The following is a 13,910-nucleotide window of genomic DNA, read 5'->3' as shown; positions in this document are numbered from 1 at the left end:
CCCCCTCAAACCCCTGCCGGTGGGGTCGCTGTTCTCGCCCTGGCTTGGGGAGGGGAGCGGGGGCTAGTGGTTAGAGCAGGGGGAGGAGCTGGGAGCCAGGACTCCTGGGGTCTCTCCCTCGGCTCTGGAAGAGGAGCGGGGACTAGTGGTTAGAGCAGGGGGAGGTGCAGGGAGCCTGGCTCTGGGAGGGGAGCGGGGACTAGTGGTTAGAGCGGGGGGGGGGGTGTCTGGGACCCAGGACTCCTGGGGTCTCTCCCGGCTCTGGGAGGGGACTGGGGCCTAGTGGTTAGAGCAGGGGGAGGGGCTGGGACCCAGGACTCCTGGGGTCTCTCCCGGCTCTGGGAGGGGACTGGGGCCTAGTGGTTAGAGCAGGGGGAGGGGCTGGGACCCAGGACTCCTGGGGTCTCTCCCGGCTCTGGGAGGGGAATGGGGACTAGTGGTTAGAGCAGGGGGAGGGGCTGGGACCCAGGACTCCTGGGGTCTCTCCGGGCTCGGAGAGGTTTAAACACTTGCAGACCAAGGCTCCTAAATCCCTTGGTTGCTTTGGAGATGGCTCCTGGCTGCGGAGGGAGGGGGATGTGGGCTGGGGGGCCGTCAGGGAATGGGGGGGCCCCGTATCTGCATGGGGGGCCGGTCTCGGGGGGGAGGGTGACTGGGGGTCTGGTGTCGGCGGGGGGGGGGGTCGCTAGCGGAGGGGAGACTGGCGGGAAGCGGTCCTGGGGGGGATGCTGGCGGGGGGGGCGGTCCCGGGGCTCCCCCCCCCCGCTGTGCTGGCATCTCACTTCCTCCCCGCCCGGCCGCCTGGCTCTGTCGCAACGGGCAGGAAACGCCCGCGGGGGGGGGACGGCTTCCCGGCTCTCCCCCCCTCCCCCCCGCCAGCCCCACACACGGCGCAGGGACCGCGCGGCATGGGGGGCCCGGGCAGCCTCCTCCCCCTCCTGCTGCTGCTGGGGGGCGCGGAGTCACGTGAGTGGGGCAAACGGGGCGAGCTAACCCCTCCCCCCGCGGGGGCCCGGACGCCTGGCTCTGGCAGGGGAGTGGGGGCTAGTGGTTAGAGCGGGGGGGGCAGGCTCTGGGAGGGTGGGGGTGGTGAGTTTCAGCGGGGGCGGGGCGGTTCCTCTATCCCTCGGGGTGGGGGTCAGGGGTGTGTGTGTCCCGGTTTGGGGGGGCGCTGGGGGTCAGGGGTGTGTGTGTCCCGGTTTGGGGGGCGCTGGGGGTCAGGGGTGTGTGTGTCCCGGTTTGGGGGGGCGCTGGGGGTCAGGGGTGTGTGTGTCCCGGTTTGGGGGGCGCTGGGGGTCAGGGGTGTGTGTGTCCCGGTTTGGGGGGGCGCTGGGGGTCAGGGGTGTGTGTGTCCCGGTTTGGGGGGGCGCTGGGGGTCAGGGGTGTGTGTGTCCCGGTTTGGGGGGGCGCTGGGGGTCAGAGGTGTGTGTGTCCCGGTTTGGGGGGGCGCTGGGGGTAGGCTGCTGCCCTGGGGGTGGCATCTGAGGTGCCAGCAGATTGTGGCTGAAGTTTTTTTTTGAGGGGGGGGCTGGGAGCGCCCGGGGAGCAGGGGCCAAACCCACCCCTTTGGGCTGGCGGTGGAGGGTCCCCAGGCTGGCCCTGTGATACAGGGGCTCTGACGGCGACTCTTCCCCCCCCCCCGCCATTGCCCCATATCTGCCCCCATGTCCCCTCCAGCCCCCTGGTGCGGCTCTGTGCCTAGGCTGTGGTATGGGGGTGCACGGGCCTGGCAGGGATTCTGTCCGCTGGTTTTGGGTGGGTGGGTGGGAGTATCCGGCTGTCCCTCCCCGCTGGCTGTGTGTCTGTCTGTCCATTCCTCCCTCCCTGCTGGCTGTGGGTCTGTCTGTCCGTTCCTCCCTCCCCGCTGGCCGTGTGTCTGTCTGTCCGTTCCTCCCTCCCTGCTGGCCGAGTGTGTGTGACGTCTGTGCCCACGCTCCCCCCACTGCCCCCATTCTTATCACAACTCTTCACTCTCTACTGTGTGTCAGGCGCCCCGCACTGTTCCCTGCTGCCGGCGAGTCCCCGTGCGCTCTGTGTTCCATGTGTCAATCCCCATCGACATTATGCTGGGTGTTGAGGGGGGTCTCCATGGGACGCTCTCCTAGCATTTGGGGAGGGGGCTACAGACAGACCCCGCTAACAGCCCCCCCCCCCCCCCCCCGGCCAGGTTCTCACACGCTGCAGTACTTCCTGACGGCCGTCTCGGAGCCCGGCCCGGGGCTGCCCGAGTTCACGGTGGCCGGCTACGTGGACGGGCAACGGTTCGTGGAGTATGACGGCAAGGCCCAGCAGATGCGGCCCCGCGCCCCCTGGATGCAGGCGGCCCCCCCCGAGGCCTGGGAGCGGGAGAACCACGTCCACAAGGTGCGCCAGGCCTGCTTCCGCGGCAAGGTGCGCAGCCACCAGCACCTCTACAACCAGAGCCGGGGTGAGTCCGCCCAGGGGCCGGGCAGCGGGAACGAGAGCCCAGCACGACGGGCCGGGACTCCGGGGCTCATCCGCAGGGGAGTGGGGTCTAGTGGTGGGAGCAGAGTGGGGCAGGGAGCCAGGACAACTGGGTTCATACCTGGCTCCAGGAGGGGAGCAGGGTCTAGTGGTTGGAGCAGGGCAGGGAACCAGGACTCCCTAGTTCATGCCTAGCTCCAGGAGGGGAGCGGGGTCTAGTGGTTGGAGCAGGGCAGGGAACCAGGACTCCTGAGTTCATGCCTAGCTCCAGGAGGGGAGTGGGGTCTAGTGGTTGGAGCAGGGCAGGGAACCAGGACTCCTGAGTTCATGCCTAGCTCCAGGAGGGGAGTGCAGTCTAGTGGTTGGAGCGGGTGGGCTTGGGCGTCTGGATGCCTGGGTTCATGCCTGGCTCAAGGAGGGGAGTGCAGTCTAGTGGTTGGAGCGGGTGGGCTTGGGCGTCTGGATGCCTGGGTTCATGCCTGGCTCAAGGAGGGGAGTGCAGTCTAGTGGTTGGAGCGGGTGGGCTTGGGCGTCTGGATGCCTGGGTTCATGCCTGGCTCTGGGAGGGGAGTGCAGTCTAGTGGTTGGAGCAGAGTGGGGCAGGGAGCCAAGACGCCTGGGTTCTGGCTGTGACTCTTTTCCCCGATGTGCTGGGTGACCGCGGCCAAGTCAGCTCCCGGCCCCGTGCCTCAGTTTCCCCGCCGGTTTCTTTGCACGGTGAGGTGCTTGGGGCAGGGTCTGTGCCGCGCCCCCAGCTGGCCGGGGCTCCCTCCGCCCCTCTCTGTTCCCAGCCCGTGCACCCTGCCCTGCCAGGACCCTGCAGTGGGCAGACCCGGGCCGGCACTGAGGGGGCCCAAGGCAGGGCCCCGGAGGGGGGGCAGACCCTGTGCTAAGCAGGGCCTGAGGGATCCAGGGGGGTGGTGTCACAGACCCAGCAGCAGCCCGGGGGGTCCCAGTCCCAACCCCCCCGTTCTGCCCCCCCCAGGCTTCCACATCTTCCAGTACGCCTACGGCTGCGAGATCCAGGCGGACGGCGGCACCGGGGGCTTCCGGCGCTTCGGCTTCGACGGGGGTGACTTCCTGGTGTACGACGCCGCCCAGCACCGGTGGGAGGCCCCCGCCCGGGAGGCCGAGGCCACCCAGCGCCGCTGGAACGCCGACCCCGTCGCCCTGCAGTATTACCGCAACTTCCTGGAGCTGGAGTGCCTGGACGCCCTGCGCCGGTACCTGCGGCTGGGCCGGGGGGCGCTGGCCAGGAGGGGTGAGTCCAGGGGGCTGGCCAGGAGGGGTGAGTCCGGGGGGCTGGCCGGGGTGGGTGAGTCCGGGGGGCTGGTGGCTGGGGTGGGTGAGTCCCAAGGGCGCTGGCCAGGTGCGGGTAGACCAGGTGACTGGCCGGGCAGGGGGCAGATGGGCGAGGGTCGCTGGCCAGGTGAGGAGAGGCCAGGGGGCTGGCCAGGCAGGGGGGTACTGGCCGGGCAGGGGGGAGATGGGCGAGGGTCGCTGGCCAGGTGAGGAGAGGCCAGGGGGCTGGCCAGGCAGGGGGGTACTGGCCGGGCAGGGGGCAGATGGGCGAGGGTCGCTGGCCAGGTGAGGAGAGGCCAGGGGGCTGGCCAGGCAGGGGGGTACTGGCCGGGCAGGGGGGAGATGGGCGAGGGTCGCTGGCCAGGCAGGGGTAGACCAGGTGACTGGCCGGGCAGGGGGGAGATGGGCGAGGGTCGCTGGCCAGGTGAGGAGAGGCCAGGGGGCTGGCCAGGCAGGGGGGTACTGGCCGGGCAGGGGGGAGATGGGCGAGGGTCGCTGGCCAGGCAGGGGTAGACCAGGTGACTGGCCGGGCAGGGGGGAGATGGGCGAGGGTCGCTGGCCAGGTGAGGAGAGGCCAGGGGGCTGGCCAGGCAGGGGGGTACTGGCCGGGCAGGGGGGAGATGGGCGAGGGTCGCTGGCCAGGTGAGGAGAGGCCAGGGGGCTGGCCGGGCCGGGGGGTACTGGCCGGGCAGGGGGGAGATGGGCGAGGGTCGCTGGCCAGGTGAGGAGAGGCCAGGGGGCTGGCCAGGCAGGGGGGTACTGGCCGGGCAGGGGGGAGATGGGCGAGGGTTGCTGGCCAGGTGAGGAGAGGCCAGGGGGCTGGCCAGGCAGGGGGGTACTGGCCGGGCAGGGGGGAGATGGGCGAGGGTCGCTGGCCAGGCAGGGGTAGACCAGGTGACTGGCCGGGCAGGGGGGAGATGGGCGAGGGTCGCTGGCCAGGTGAGGAGAGGCCAGGGGGCTGGCCAGGCAGGGGGGTACTGGCCGGGCAGGGGGGAGATGGGCGAGGGTTGCTGGCCAGGTGAGGAGAGGCCAGGGGGCTGGCCAGGCAGGGGGGTACTGGCCGGGCAGGGGGGAGATGGGTGAGGGTCGCTGGCCAGGTGCGGGTAGACCAGGTGACTGGCCGGGCAGGGGGGAGATGGGCGAGGGTCGCTGGCCAGGTGAGGAGAGGCCAGGGGGCTGGCCAGGCCAGGGGGTACTGGCCGGGCAGGGTGAGGGTCGCCCTGCGGGTCATGGGGGGCAGGGACGTTCCTGGTGCTGGAGCCTGATTCCCCGTTGGGCCCCTCCCAGCAGCTGGGTGCCTGTGCCGGGAGCAGGGAGTTCGCTGGGCTGGGCGCGTCTGGTTACGAGGCAGGATCCAAAGGGTGGGGATAAAGGGTCAGTTTTCCGAGTGCAGAGGGGTAGCCAGCGGGGCCCCCCAGGGTCTGTCCCGGGACCAGCCTAGTCAGTGTATTTATGAGTGATCTGGGGAAAGGGGGACCCGGGAGGTGGCCACGGGGGCAGCCCTGAGCCCTCTGTTCCCCTCCCCCAGAGCGCCCGGCCGTGCGGGTCACCAGCAGAGACGACCCCGGTGGCCCCTCCACCCTCACCTGCCGGGCCCACGGCTTCTACCCCCGGGAGATCGCCATGCGCTGGCTGCGAAACGGGGCGAGCCGCAAGCAGGAGACGTGGCGAGGGGGGGTCCTGCCCAACGGGGACGGGACCTACCACGCCTGGGCCACGGTGCAGGTCGACCCCCGGGAGAGAGGCCTCTACCGGTGCCACGTGGAGCACGAGAGCCTGGCCCAGCCGCTGGAGGCCACGTGGGGTAAGACTGCGGGTGTGGGGGGAGCCAGCTGGGTGGGCACTGGGCACTGACTCTGTGATGGGGGAGGGGCAGGGGGGCTATGGGGCACTGAGGGAGAGGGGAGTGGCTGACTCTGTGATGGGGGAGGGGCAGGGGGGCTATGGGGCACTGAGGGGGAGGGGAGTGGCTGACTGTGATGGGGGAGGGGCAGGGGGGCTATGGGGCACTGAGGGGGAGGGGAGTGGCTGACTCTGATGGGGGAGCCGGGTGGGGGAGTGTCTTGCTCCCTTCCCAGCCCCCGCCCTGTCCCCATTTCAGAGCCGCAGTCCGACCCCCTGCTGATCCCGGTGGTGGCTGGAGTGATCCTGGCCGTGGGGGCGGCCGCTGTGCTGGTCGCACTGGTGTGGAGGAGGAGACAGCGAGGTACGGAGCTGGGGGTCCCTGGGCTGCCCCGCACCCTGCCCCACACCCTGTCCCTGCCCTGCACCCTGCCCCCGCACTCTGTCCCCCACCCTGTCCCTGCCCTCGCACCCTGCCCCCGCACCCTGCCCCCACATCCTGCCCCTGCACCCTGTCCCTGCCCCACACCCTGCCCCACACCCTGTCCCACACCCTGCCCTGCACCCTGCCCCCGCACTCTGTCCCCCACCCTGTCCCTGTCCCCCACCCTGTCCCCCACCCTGCCCCGCACGCTGCCCTGCACCCTGTCTCCCACCCTGCCCCGCACTCTGTCCCCCCCCCTGTCCCTGTCCCCCACCCTGTCCCCGCACCCTGTCCCTGCACCCTGCCCCACATTCTGCCCCTCACGCTGCCCCCTGCCCCCGCACCCTGCCCCCGCACCCTGCCCCCGCACCCTGCCCTGCACCCTGTCCCACACTCTGCCCCACACTCTGCCCCACACCATGGCGCACCCTTTCCCTGCACCCTGTCCCGCACCCTGCCCCCGCATCATGTCCAGCACCCTGCCCTGCACCTCCCAGCACTGCTGCCATGGGTCTGCCCTGAGAGGGCTCAGCCAGGCACACGCTGGGGGGCTCAGGGAGGGAGCCTGTTGCTGGCCCCCACCCCGCGGGTGGGGACTGTCCAGGGGCCCTGTGGGCCCCGTAGGTCGACCAGCGCCGGGTCTGGCCCTTGCTGAGAGCTACTTTCTCCCTGCAGGGCCCAAGGCAGAGCTGTACTCACAGGCGCCAGGTGAGTGAGCCGACCCCCACGCCAGGCAGCGCCCCCGGTCCCCCCCCCGGCCTCAGCACTGGTTTGTGCAGCTCGGGGAGCTGGCTCCGGGCACCACCAACGCCCCGGGGGCACTGGGTCCCTGCCCTAAGACTCTCCTGGTACCCCAGCCTGACGCCCATTTCCGGGGACCCCAGCCGGAGTTCAGCTCCCCCCAGGCCGCCCCGAACGCAGCCTGGAAATCAGGCACCGGAGACTGCTCCTGCCCCTGCTGGTCCCTGCCCACGTTCCCCAACCGCCCAGCCCCTGCCCGCGTTCTCCACCTCTCCGGCCCCCGCTCCCCTTGGCCTCTGGTCTATCGCAATCCGGTCACCCCGACTGTTCCCTGTGGGGCGGAGAGGTGGGGGGCTGAGTCCAGGGGAGCCTGCCACACCCCACCAGGCCCTGACCCCCTCCTCTCCTCCCCCCACAGCCAGCGACAGCGGATCGGACAGCTCCATCTCCGGTACGTGGGGGAGACTGTCCGGGGCCGTCACCGAGGGCTCTGTGGGGCCAGCCCTGAGCTGCGGGTCTGTGGCTGGCTCCCCCTCCTCTGCCGAAGGGCGTCCCAGACATGGGGGTGTCCCTGCAAGGGGGAGAGTGTGGGGCAGTCTCCCTGGGGGATGGGTCTGTGGGGAGCCCCCCAATGCCAGCCCCCTCTGACCCACGTGGACGCAGCTCGGGGCTGCCCCTGACTCTCCCGTGTCTCCCTCCTGCAGGTGGAACGTAGCCGGTCGGAGCATCCGGATGGCGAAGACACGGACCGACCGGGGGCTGACACGGAACGGCCCCACCGCCCCTGAACCCCCCCCCCCCCGTGGGGCCCTGTGGTGGGCGTGGCCTCTGCTCTGTGACCCTCACTGGACAGCCCCGTGGGCACGGCCGGCCCTCTGCTCTGTGACCCTCACTGGACAGCCCCGTGGGCACGGCCGGCCCTCTGCTCTGCCACCCTCACTGGACAGCCCCGTGGGCACGGCCGGCCTTCTGCTCTGTGACCCTCACTGGACAGCCCCGTGGGCACGGCCGGCCTTCTGCTCTGCCACCCTCACTGGACAGCCCCGTGGGCACGGCCGGCCCTCTGCTCTGCCACCCTCACTGGACAGCCCCGTGGGCACAGCTGGCCCGAATCGCGGCAGGGTTCGGTTTGTGTGTGAGCCCTTCCGGGCAGGGACCGCGGCTCCCTCGGGTGCACGGAGCCGGGAGGCACCTCCCAAGGGATGGGGGAGGGGGAGCCACGTGGAAAACCGAAAAGTTTGGCCCCGAAAAGGGAAGGATTTTGGCCAAAACCCACAAGATGGCTTTGGCCAGGCTGCCGCATGGCCCCCTGGGAAATGAAAGCTTCCTCGGTGCATCATGGACATCCCTGGGAGCAGCCCGGTCCGGGAGCCAGGACTCCGGGGTCCCATTTGTCGCGTGGCACTCGAGGGATTCCTTTCCCTGGTGCCGTGCCTCAGTTTCCCCTCTCTGGAAAACGGGAAGCAAACTGGAGTCTGTGGAGATGCCTGTTACAGGGCCATGTGTGTGTGTCTGGGGGTGTGTTACTCTGCGTTTCAAGCACTTTGGAGACTGTTTGTCCCAGGTTCTGTGTGGGCCCCGGTCCGGCCGCTGCGGGTTCTGCTCCGGGTCTGCAGCTGGGGAGCTGTCCGGCCGGGCGTGAGGCTGTTACACGGCTGTTCAAATGGATCTGCTATAAACTCTCCACACAAGGAACCGCGGAACCGACTCGTTTGTGCCGCGGGGCGATGGAGCGTCCGGCCGCTGTCGGGCGGGAACCACGGGGCGGCTCCGTTGTGTTCGCCGTCGCCGGACCCATCCTGCCAGGCCCTCGGTCCCGGGAAGCGTTTCCCTTGTGGTGTGTTGGCAGGCGCTGTGGGTCCCAGCCCTGCCGGCGGCTGCAGACACGACACCCCCAAGGGCCCGGAGGGTGTTTAAACGGAACCAGGAGTTTGAAAAAACCTCATCGGCTTTTTTTAAGCTGATCACAACATTGGGGGAGGGAGGATGGCTGGGGGTCTCTGACCCCTCGGCATTACGGACATGGGTCCCTCTCTGAGTCACAGGCTGGGTTTGGGGAGGGTGTTTCCTCCACCCGCCCTGCTCATCCCACCCCGGTGCTACCAAACAGAGGTGAGATGTGGACTTAACAGCCCCCACGCCCAGACAGCCGTGAACACGGTGCCCTGTCAGCTGGGCGCTTGGGCTGCTGCCCTAGGGTGATCCAGCTGCCACCCAGCTACTTAGCAGGGCTCCCAAGCTGGGTTTTGTGTGTCTCCTGGTGGTGCACATTCACACATGCCTCGGTGCACAGAGAAAAATTTATTCTGCGCCCGGATGGAAAAGATGAGAGGGCCCATCGGCTGCGAATCCCGCCAAACCAGACGCCGTTCGCATTTCACACGGCAAGTGTCCTGCTGTCCCCGTCCCAGCGTGAAACCATCTCACCAGCTCACACCTCCCCCCCCCCCAGCTTGTAACTTTTCACAACTCCCGGGTCGGGGGGCCGCGGTGCTCGACTGACTCGCGCTGGCGATGCTGCACCTGCAGACATGGATCCAGGCCAGATGCGCACGCCGGTGCTCCAACTCGCACTGCACCCTGGGAGCGGCTAATCCGGATCTGCTCCCTGCCGTGTTCACACCTGGCTGGGGTTCCGGGTGGCTCATTCCAGCCTGGGAGGGGGGGGAGAGGGGGGTTAATGACCCACCGGTGCAGCCAGCCTGGGCCAGTTTGCAGCTGTGTGTGTGTGTCACCAAGGGGTGGGGAGCCCCCGGCCCTGCCCCCCACTCGCAGCCGGGGGGGCTCAGCCGGCAGGGAGCCCAGGAGGGTCAATGGCTCCCAGGGACCCAGCATGGCCCAGACTGGGCAGCACAGGGGCCAGGAGCAGCCAGGGCAGCCCAGCCTGGGTGGGGAGGGAGGGCAGAGCCAGGGCCTTGCCCCTCTCCCTACGCCCTACGCCCACCCAGCCAGCCATCCCCCCCTGCAGCCAGCCCCACCTCTGGCCTTTTCCCGGGCAAACGGTGCCCACAGCCCGCACCCTGCTCCCAGGCTCAGGGCCCACAAAGCACCAGCCACTGTACATGGGGGAGGGGAGGCCATCACCCTGAAATCCCCACCCCCCTCTCACTATCAGGGCAACATTCAGGGAAACTGAGTCACGCACTGGGGGTTACCTTGGGGCAGGAGAATCACAGGCAACATCACAAGGGGAATAAAATCCTCCCCCCCCCCGCCCCCCATCCTGGCATTTCCTGGCCAGGGCCCAGCCGGTAGCAGAGGCGGGGCCAGCGTTGGGCTACCTGCCCGGGGAGTCGCTGGCACTGACCCAGCCAACCGAGCCAGGCGGAAGCAGCCGCCGGGGCTTTCGGGGAGCCCGGCCCTTTCCGAGAAATCACCCGGGGACGGAGAAACCTGCCCCGGCCGGGCGGCAGGGGGGGCTGCTCCCTCGCCGGAGCCCAGCCCGGGTGGCCGGCCCGCGGGCTGGGGAATCAGAGCTGGGAGAGACCTCAGGCCCCTCGGCTGCCCTCCGGCCGTCCCCCCGCTCCAGGGTCCCAGCCGTGGGACAGCGGGGCCTAACCCGGTGGGAACAGCCCCTCCCTGTGCTGGCTGCTGGTCTGCCCCCCGGCCCATGGGGGTCACTGCCCCTTCTCTGCCCCCCCAAAGCACCATCATTTATTAGCCTTGCACTGCCCCCCCCCCGCGGCAAGGCCTTGTACCCCGGAACTGGACACAGCCAGGGAGAAACCCCCACAGTCCTGGCTCCCAGCCCCCTGCTCCAACCACTAGCCTCCGCTCCCCTCCCAGAGAGAACCCAGGAGTCCTGGCTCCTAGCCCCCCCCTGCTCTAACCACTGGCCCCCACTCACCTCCCAGAGTGACTCTGTGATGGGGGAGGGGCAGGGGGGGCTATGGGGCACTGAGGGGGAGGGGAGGGGCTGACTCTGATGGGGGAGCCGGGTGGGGGAGTGTCTTGCTCCCTTCCCAGCCCCCGCCCTGTCCCCATTTCAGAGCCACAGTCCGACCCCCTGCTGATCCCGGTGGTGGCTGGCGTGATCCTGGCCGTGGGGGCGGCCGCCGTGCTGGTCGCACTGGTGTGGAAGAGGAGACAGCGAGGTACGGAGCTGGGGGTCCCTGGGCTGCCCCGCACCCTGCCCTGCACCCTGCCCCGCACCCTGTCCCCCACCCTGTCCCTGTCCCGCACCCTGTCCCTGCCCCGCACCCTGCCCCCCCACCCTGTGCCCCACCGTGTCCCCCACCCTGTCCCTGCCCCGCACCCTGCCCCGCACTCTGCCTCCGCACCCTGTCCCCCACCCTGTCCCCCACCCTGTCCCTGTCCCCCACCCTGTCCCCCACCCTGCCCTGCACCCTGCCCTGCACCCTGTCCTGCACCCTGTCTCCCACCCTGCCCCTCACACTGCCCTGCACCCTGTCTCCCACCCTACCCCGCACTCTGCCCCGCACCCTGTCCCCGCACCCTGCCCTGCACCCTGCCCCACATTCTGCCCCTCACGCTGCACCCTGCCCCCCACCCTGTCCCGCACCCTGTCCCACACCCTGTCCCTGCACCCTGCCCCACACCCTGCCCTGCACCCTGTCCCACACTCTGCCCCACACCATGCCCCACACCATGCCCCGCACCCTTTCCCTGCACCCTGTCCCACACCCTGTCCCTGCACCGTGCCCCGCACCCTGTCCAGCACCCTGCCCTGCACCTCCCAGCACTGCTGCCATGGGTCTGCCCTGAGAGGGCTCAGCCAGGCACACGCTGGGGGGCTCAGGGAGGGAGCCTGTTGCTGGCCCCCACCCCGCGGGCGGGGACTGTCCAGGGGCCCTGTGGGCCCCGTAGGTCAACCAGCGCCGGGTCTGGCCCTTGCTGAGAGCTACTTTCTCCCCGCAGGGCCCAAGGCAGAGCTGTACTCACAGGCGCCAGGTGAGTGAGCCGACCCCCACGCCAAGCAGCGCCCCCTGCCCCCCCTCTGGCCTCAGCACTGGTTTGTGCAGCTCGGGGAGCTGGCTCCGGGCACCACCAACGCCCCGGGGGCACTGGGTCCCTGCCCTAAGACTCTCCTGGTACCCCAGCCTGACGCCCATTTCCGGGGACCCCAGCCGGAGTTCAGCTCCCCCCAGGCCGCCCCGAACGCAGCCTGGAAATCAGGCACCGGAGACTGCTCCTGCCCCTGCTGGTCCCTGCCCACGTTCCCCAACCGCCCAGCCCCTGCCCGCGTTCTCCACCTCTCCGGCCCCTGCTCCCCTTGGCCTCTGGTCTATCGCAATCCGGTCGCCCCGACTGTTCCCTGTGGGGCGGGGAGGTGGGGGGCTGAGTCCAGGGGAGCCTGCCACACCCCACCAGGCCCTGACCCCCTCCTCTCCTCCCCCCACAGCCAGCGACAGCGGATCGGACAGCTCCATCTCCGGTACGTGGGGGAGACTGTCCGGGGCCGTCACCGAGGGCTCTGTGGGGCCAGCCCTGAGCTGCGGGTCTGTGGCTGGCTCCCCCTCCTCTGCCGAAGGGCATCCCAGGCATGGGGGGTGTCCCTGCAAGGGGGAGAGCGTGGGGCGGTCTCCCTGGGGGATGGGTCTGTGGGGAGCCCCCCAGTGCCAGCCCCCTCTGACCCATGTGGACGCAGCTCGGGGCCGCCCCTGACTCTCCCGTGTCTCCCTCCTGCAGGTGGAACGTAGCTGGTCGGAGCAGCCGGATGGCGAAGACACGGACCGACCGGGGGCCAACACGGAACAGCCCCACCGCCCCTGAACCCCCCCCTCCGTGGGGCCCTGTGGTGGGCGTGGCCTCTGCTCTGCCACCCTCACTGGACAGCCCCATGGGCACGGCCGGCCCTCTGCTCTGTGACCCTCACTGGACAGCCCCGTGGGCACGGCCGGCCCTCTGCTCTGCCACCCTCACTGGACAGCCCCGTGGGCACGGCCGGCCCTCTGCTCTGCCACCCTCACTGGACAGCCCCGTGGGCACGGCCGGCCCTCTGCTCTGCCACCCTCACTGGACAGCCCCGTGGGCACGGCCGGCCTTCTGCTCTGTGACCCTCACTGGACAGCCCCGTGGGCACGGCCGGCCTTCTGCTCTGCCACCCTCACTGGACAGCCCCGTGGGCACGGCCGGCCCTCTGCTCTGCCACCCTCACTGGACAGCCCCGTGGGCACAGCTGGCCCGAATCGCGGCAGGGTTCGGTTTGTGTGTGAGCCCTTCCGGGCAGGGACCGCGGCTCCCTCGGGTGCACGGAGCCGGGAGGCACCTCCCAAGGGATGGGGGAGGGGGAGCCACGTGGAAAACCGAAAAGTTTGGCCCCGAAAAGGGAAGGATTTTGGCCAAAACCCACAAGATGGCTTTGGCCAGGCTGCCGCATGGCCCCCTGGGAAATGAAAGCTTCCTCGGTGCATCATGGACATCCCTGGGAGCAGCCCGGTCCGGGAGCCAGGACTCCGGGGTCCCATTTGTCGCGTGGCACTCGAGGGATTCCTTTCCCTGGTGCCGTGCCTCAGTTTCCCCTCTCTGGAAAACGGGAAGCAAACTGGAGTCTGTGGAGATGCCTGTTACAGGGCCATGTGTGTGTGTCTGGGGGTGTGTTACTCTGCGTTTCAAGCACTTTGGAGACTGTTTGTCCCAGGTTCTGTGTGGGCCCCGGTCCGGCCGCCGCGGGTTCTGCTCCGGGTCTGCGGCTGGGGAGCTGTCCGGCCGGGCGTGAGGCTGTTACACGGCTGTTCAAATGGATCTGCTATAAACTCTCCACACAAGGAACCGCGTTGGAGCGGAACCGACTCGTTTGTGCCGCGGGGCGATGGAGCGTCCGGCCGCTGTCGGGCGGGAACCACGGGGCGGCTCCGTTGTGTTCGCCGTCGCCGGACCCATCCTGCCAGGCCCTCGGTCCCGGGAAGCGTTTCCCTTGTGGTGTGTTGGCGGGCGCTGTGGGTCCCAGCCCTGCCGGCGGCTGCAGACACGACACCCCCAAGGGCCCGGAGGGTGTTTAAACGGAACCAGGAGTTTGAAAAAACCTCATCGGCTTTTTTTAAGCTGATCACAACATTGGGGGAGGGAGGATGGCTGGGGGTCTCTGACCCCTCGGCATTACGGACATGGGTCCCTCTCTGAGTCACAGGCTGGGTTTGGGGAGGGTGTTTCCTCCACCCGCCCTGCTCATCCCACCCCGGTGCTACCAAACAGA

At 69.6% G+C, this 13,910-nt stretch overlaps 1 protein-coding gene across 4 annotated transcripts; it reads left to right on the top strand.

Annotated features, from left to right (window-relative positions):
• Positions 1-815: 815 nt before the first annotated feature.
• Positions 816-13,486, top strand: LOC142823568 (major histocompatibility complex class I-related protein 1-like). 4 transcript variants are annotated; one of them, XM_075914809.1, is made up of 8 exons: positions 816-966; positions 2,168-2,428; positions 3,431-3,706; positions 5,276-5,551; positions 10,744-10,848; positions 11,633-11,665; positions 12,117-12,149; positions 12,404-13,486. In XM_075914809.1, the coding sequence occupies exons 1-8, from the start codon at positions 909-911 to the stop codon at positions 12,412-12,414; spliced, it is 1,053 nt and encodes a 350-aa protein (XP_075770924.1). In that variant the 5' UTR covers positions 816-908; the 3' UTR covers positions 12,415-13,486. The 4 variants fall into 4 exon arrangements, with proteins under 4 accessions (XP_075770924.1, XP_075770923.1, XP_075770926.1 ...); XM_075914808.1 differs by lacking the exons at positions 10,744-10,848; positions 11,633-11,665; positions 12,117-12,149; positions 12,404-13,486 and adding exons at positions 5,849-5,953; positions 6,689-6,721; positions 7,173-7,205; positions 7,459-8,615; XM_075914811.1 differs by lacking the exon at positions 12,117-12,149.
• Positions 13,487-13,910: the final 424 nt, after the last annotated feature.

The sequence above is a fragment of the Pelodiscus sinensis genome, unplaced genomic scaffold (assembly GCF_049634645.1).
Source record: "Pelodiscus sinensis isolate JC-2024 unplaced genomic scaffold, ASM4963464v1 ctg105, whole genome shotgun sequence".
NCBI classification, from domain to species: Eukaryota; Metazoa; Chordata; order Testudines; family Trionychidae; genus Pelodiscus; species Pelodiscus sinensis.
Note: the sequence above shows the minus strand (reverse complement) of the source record. Positions and strands in the feature narration are given on the sequence as shown.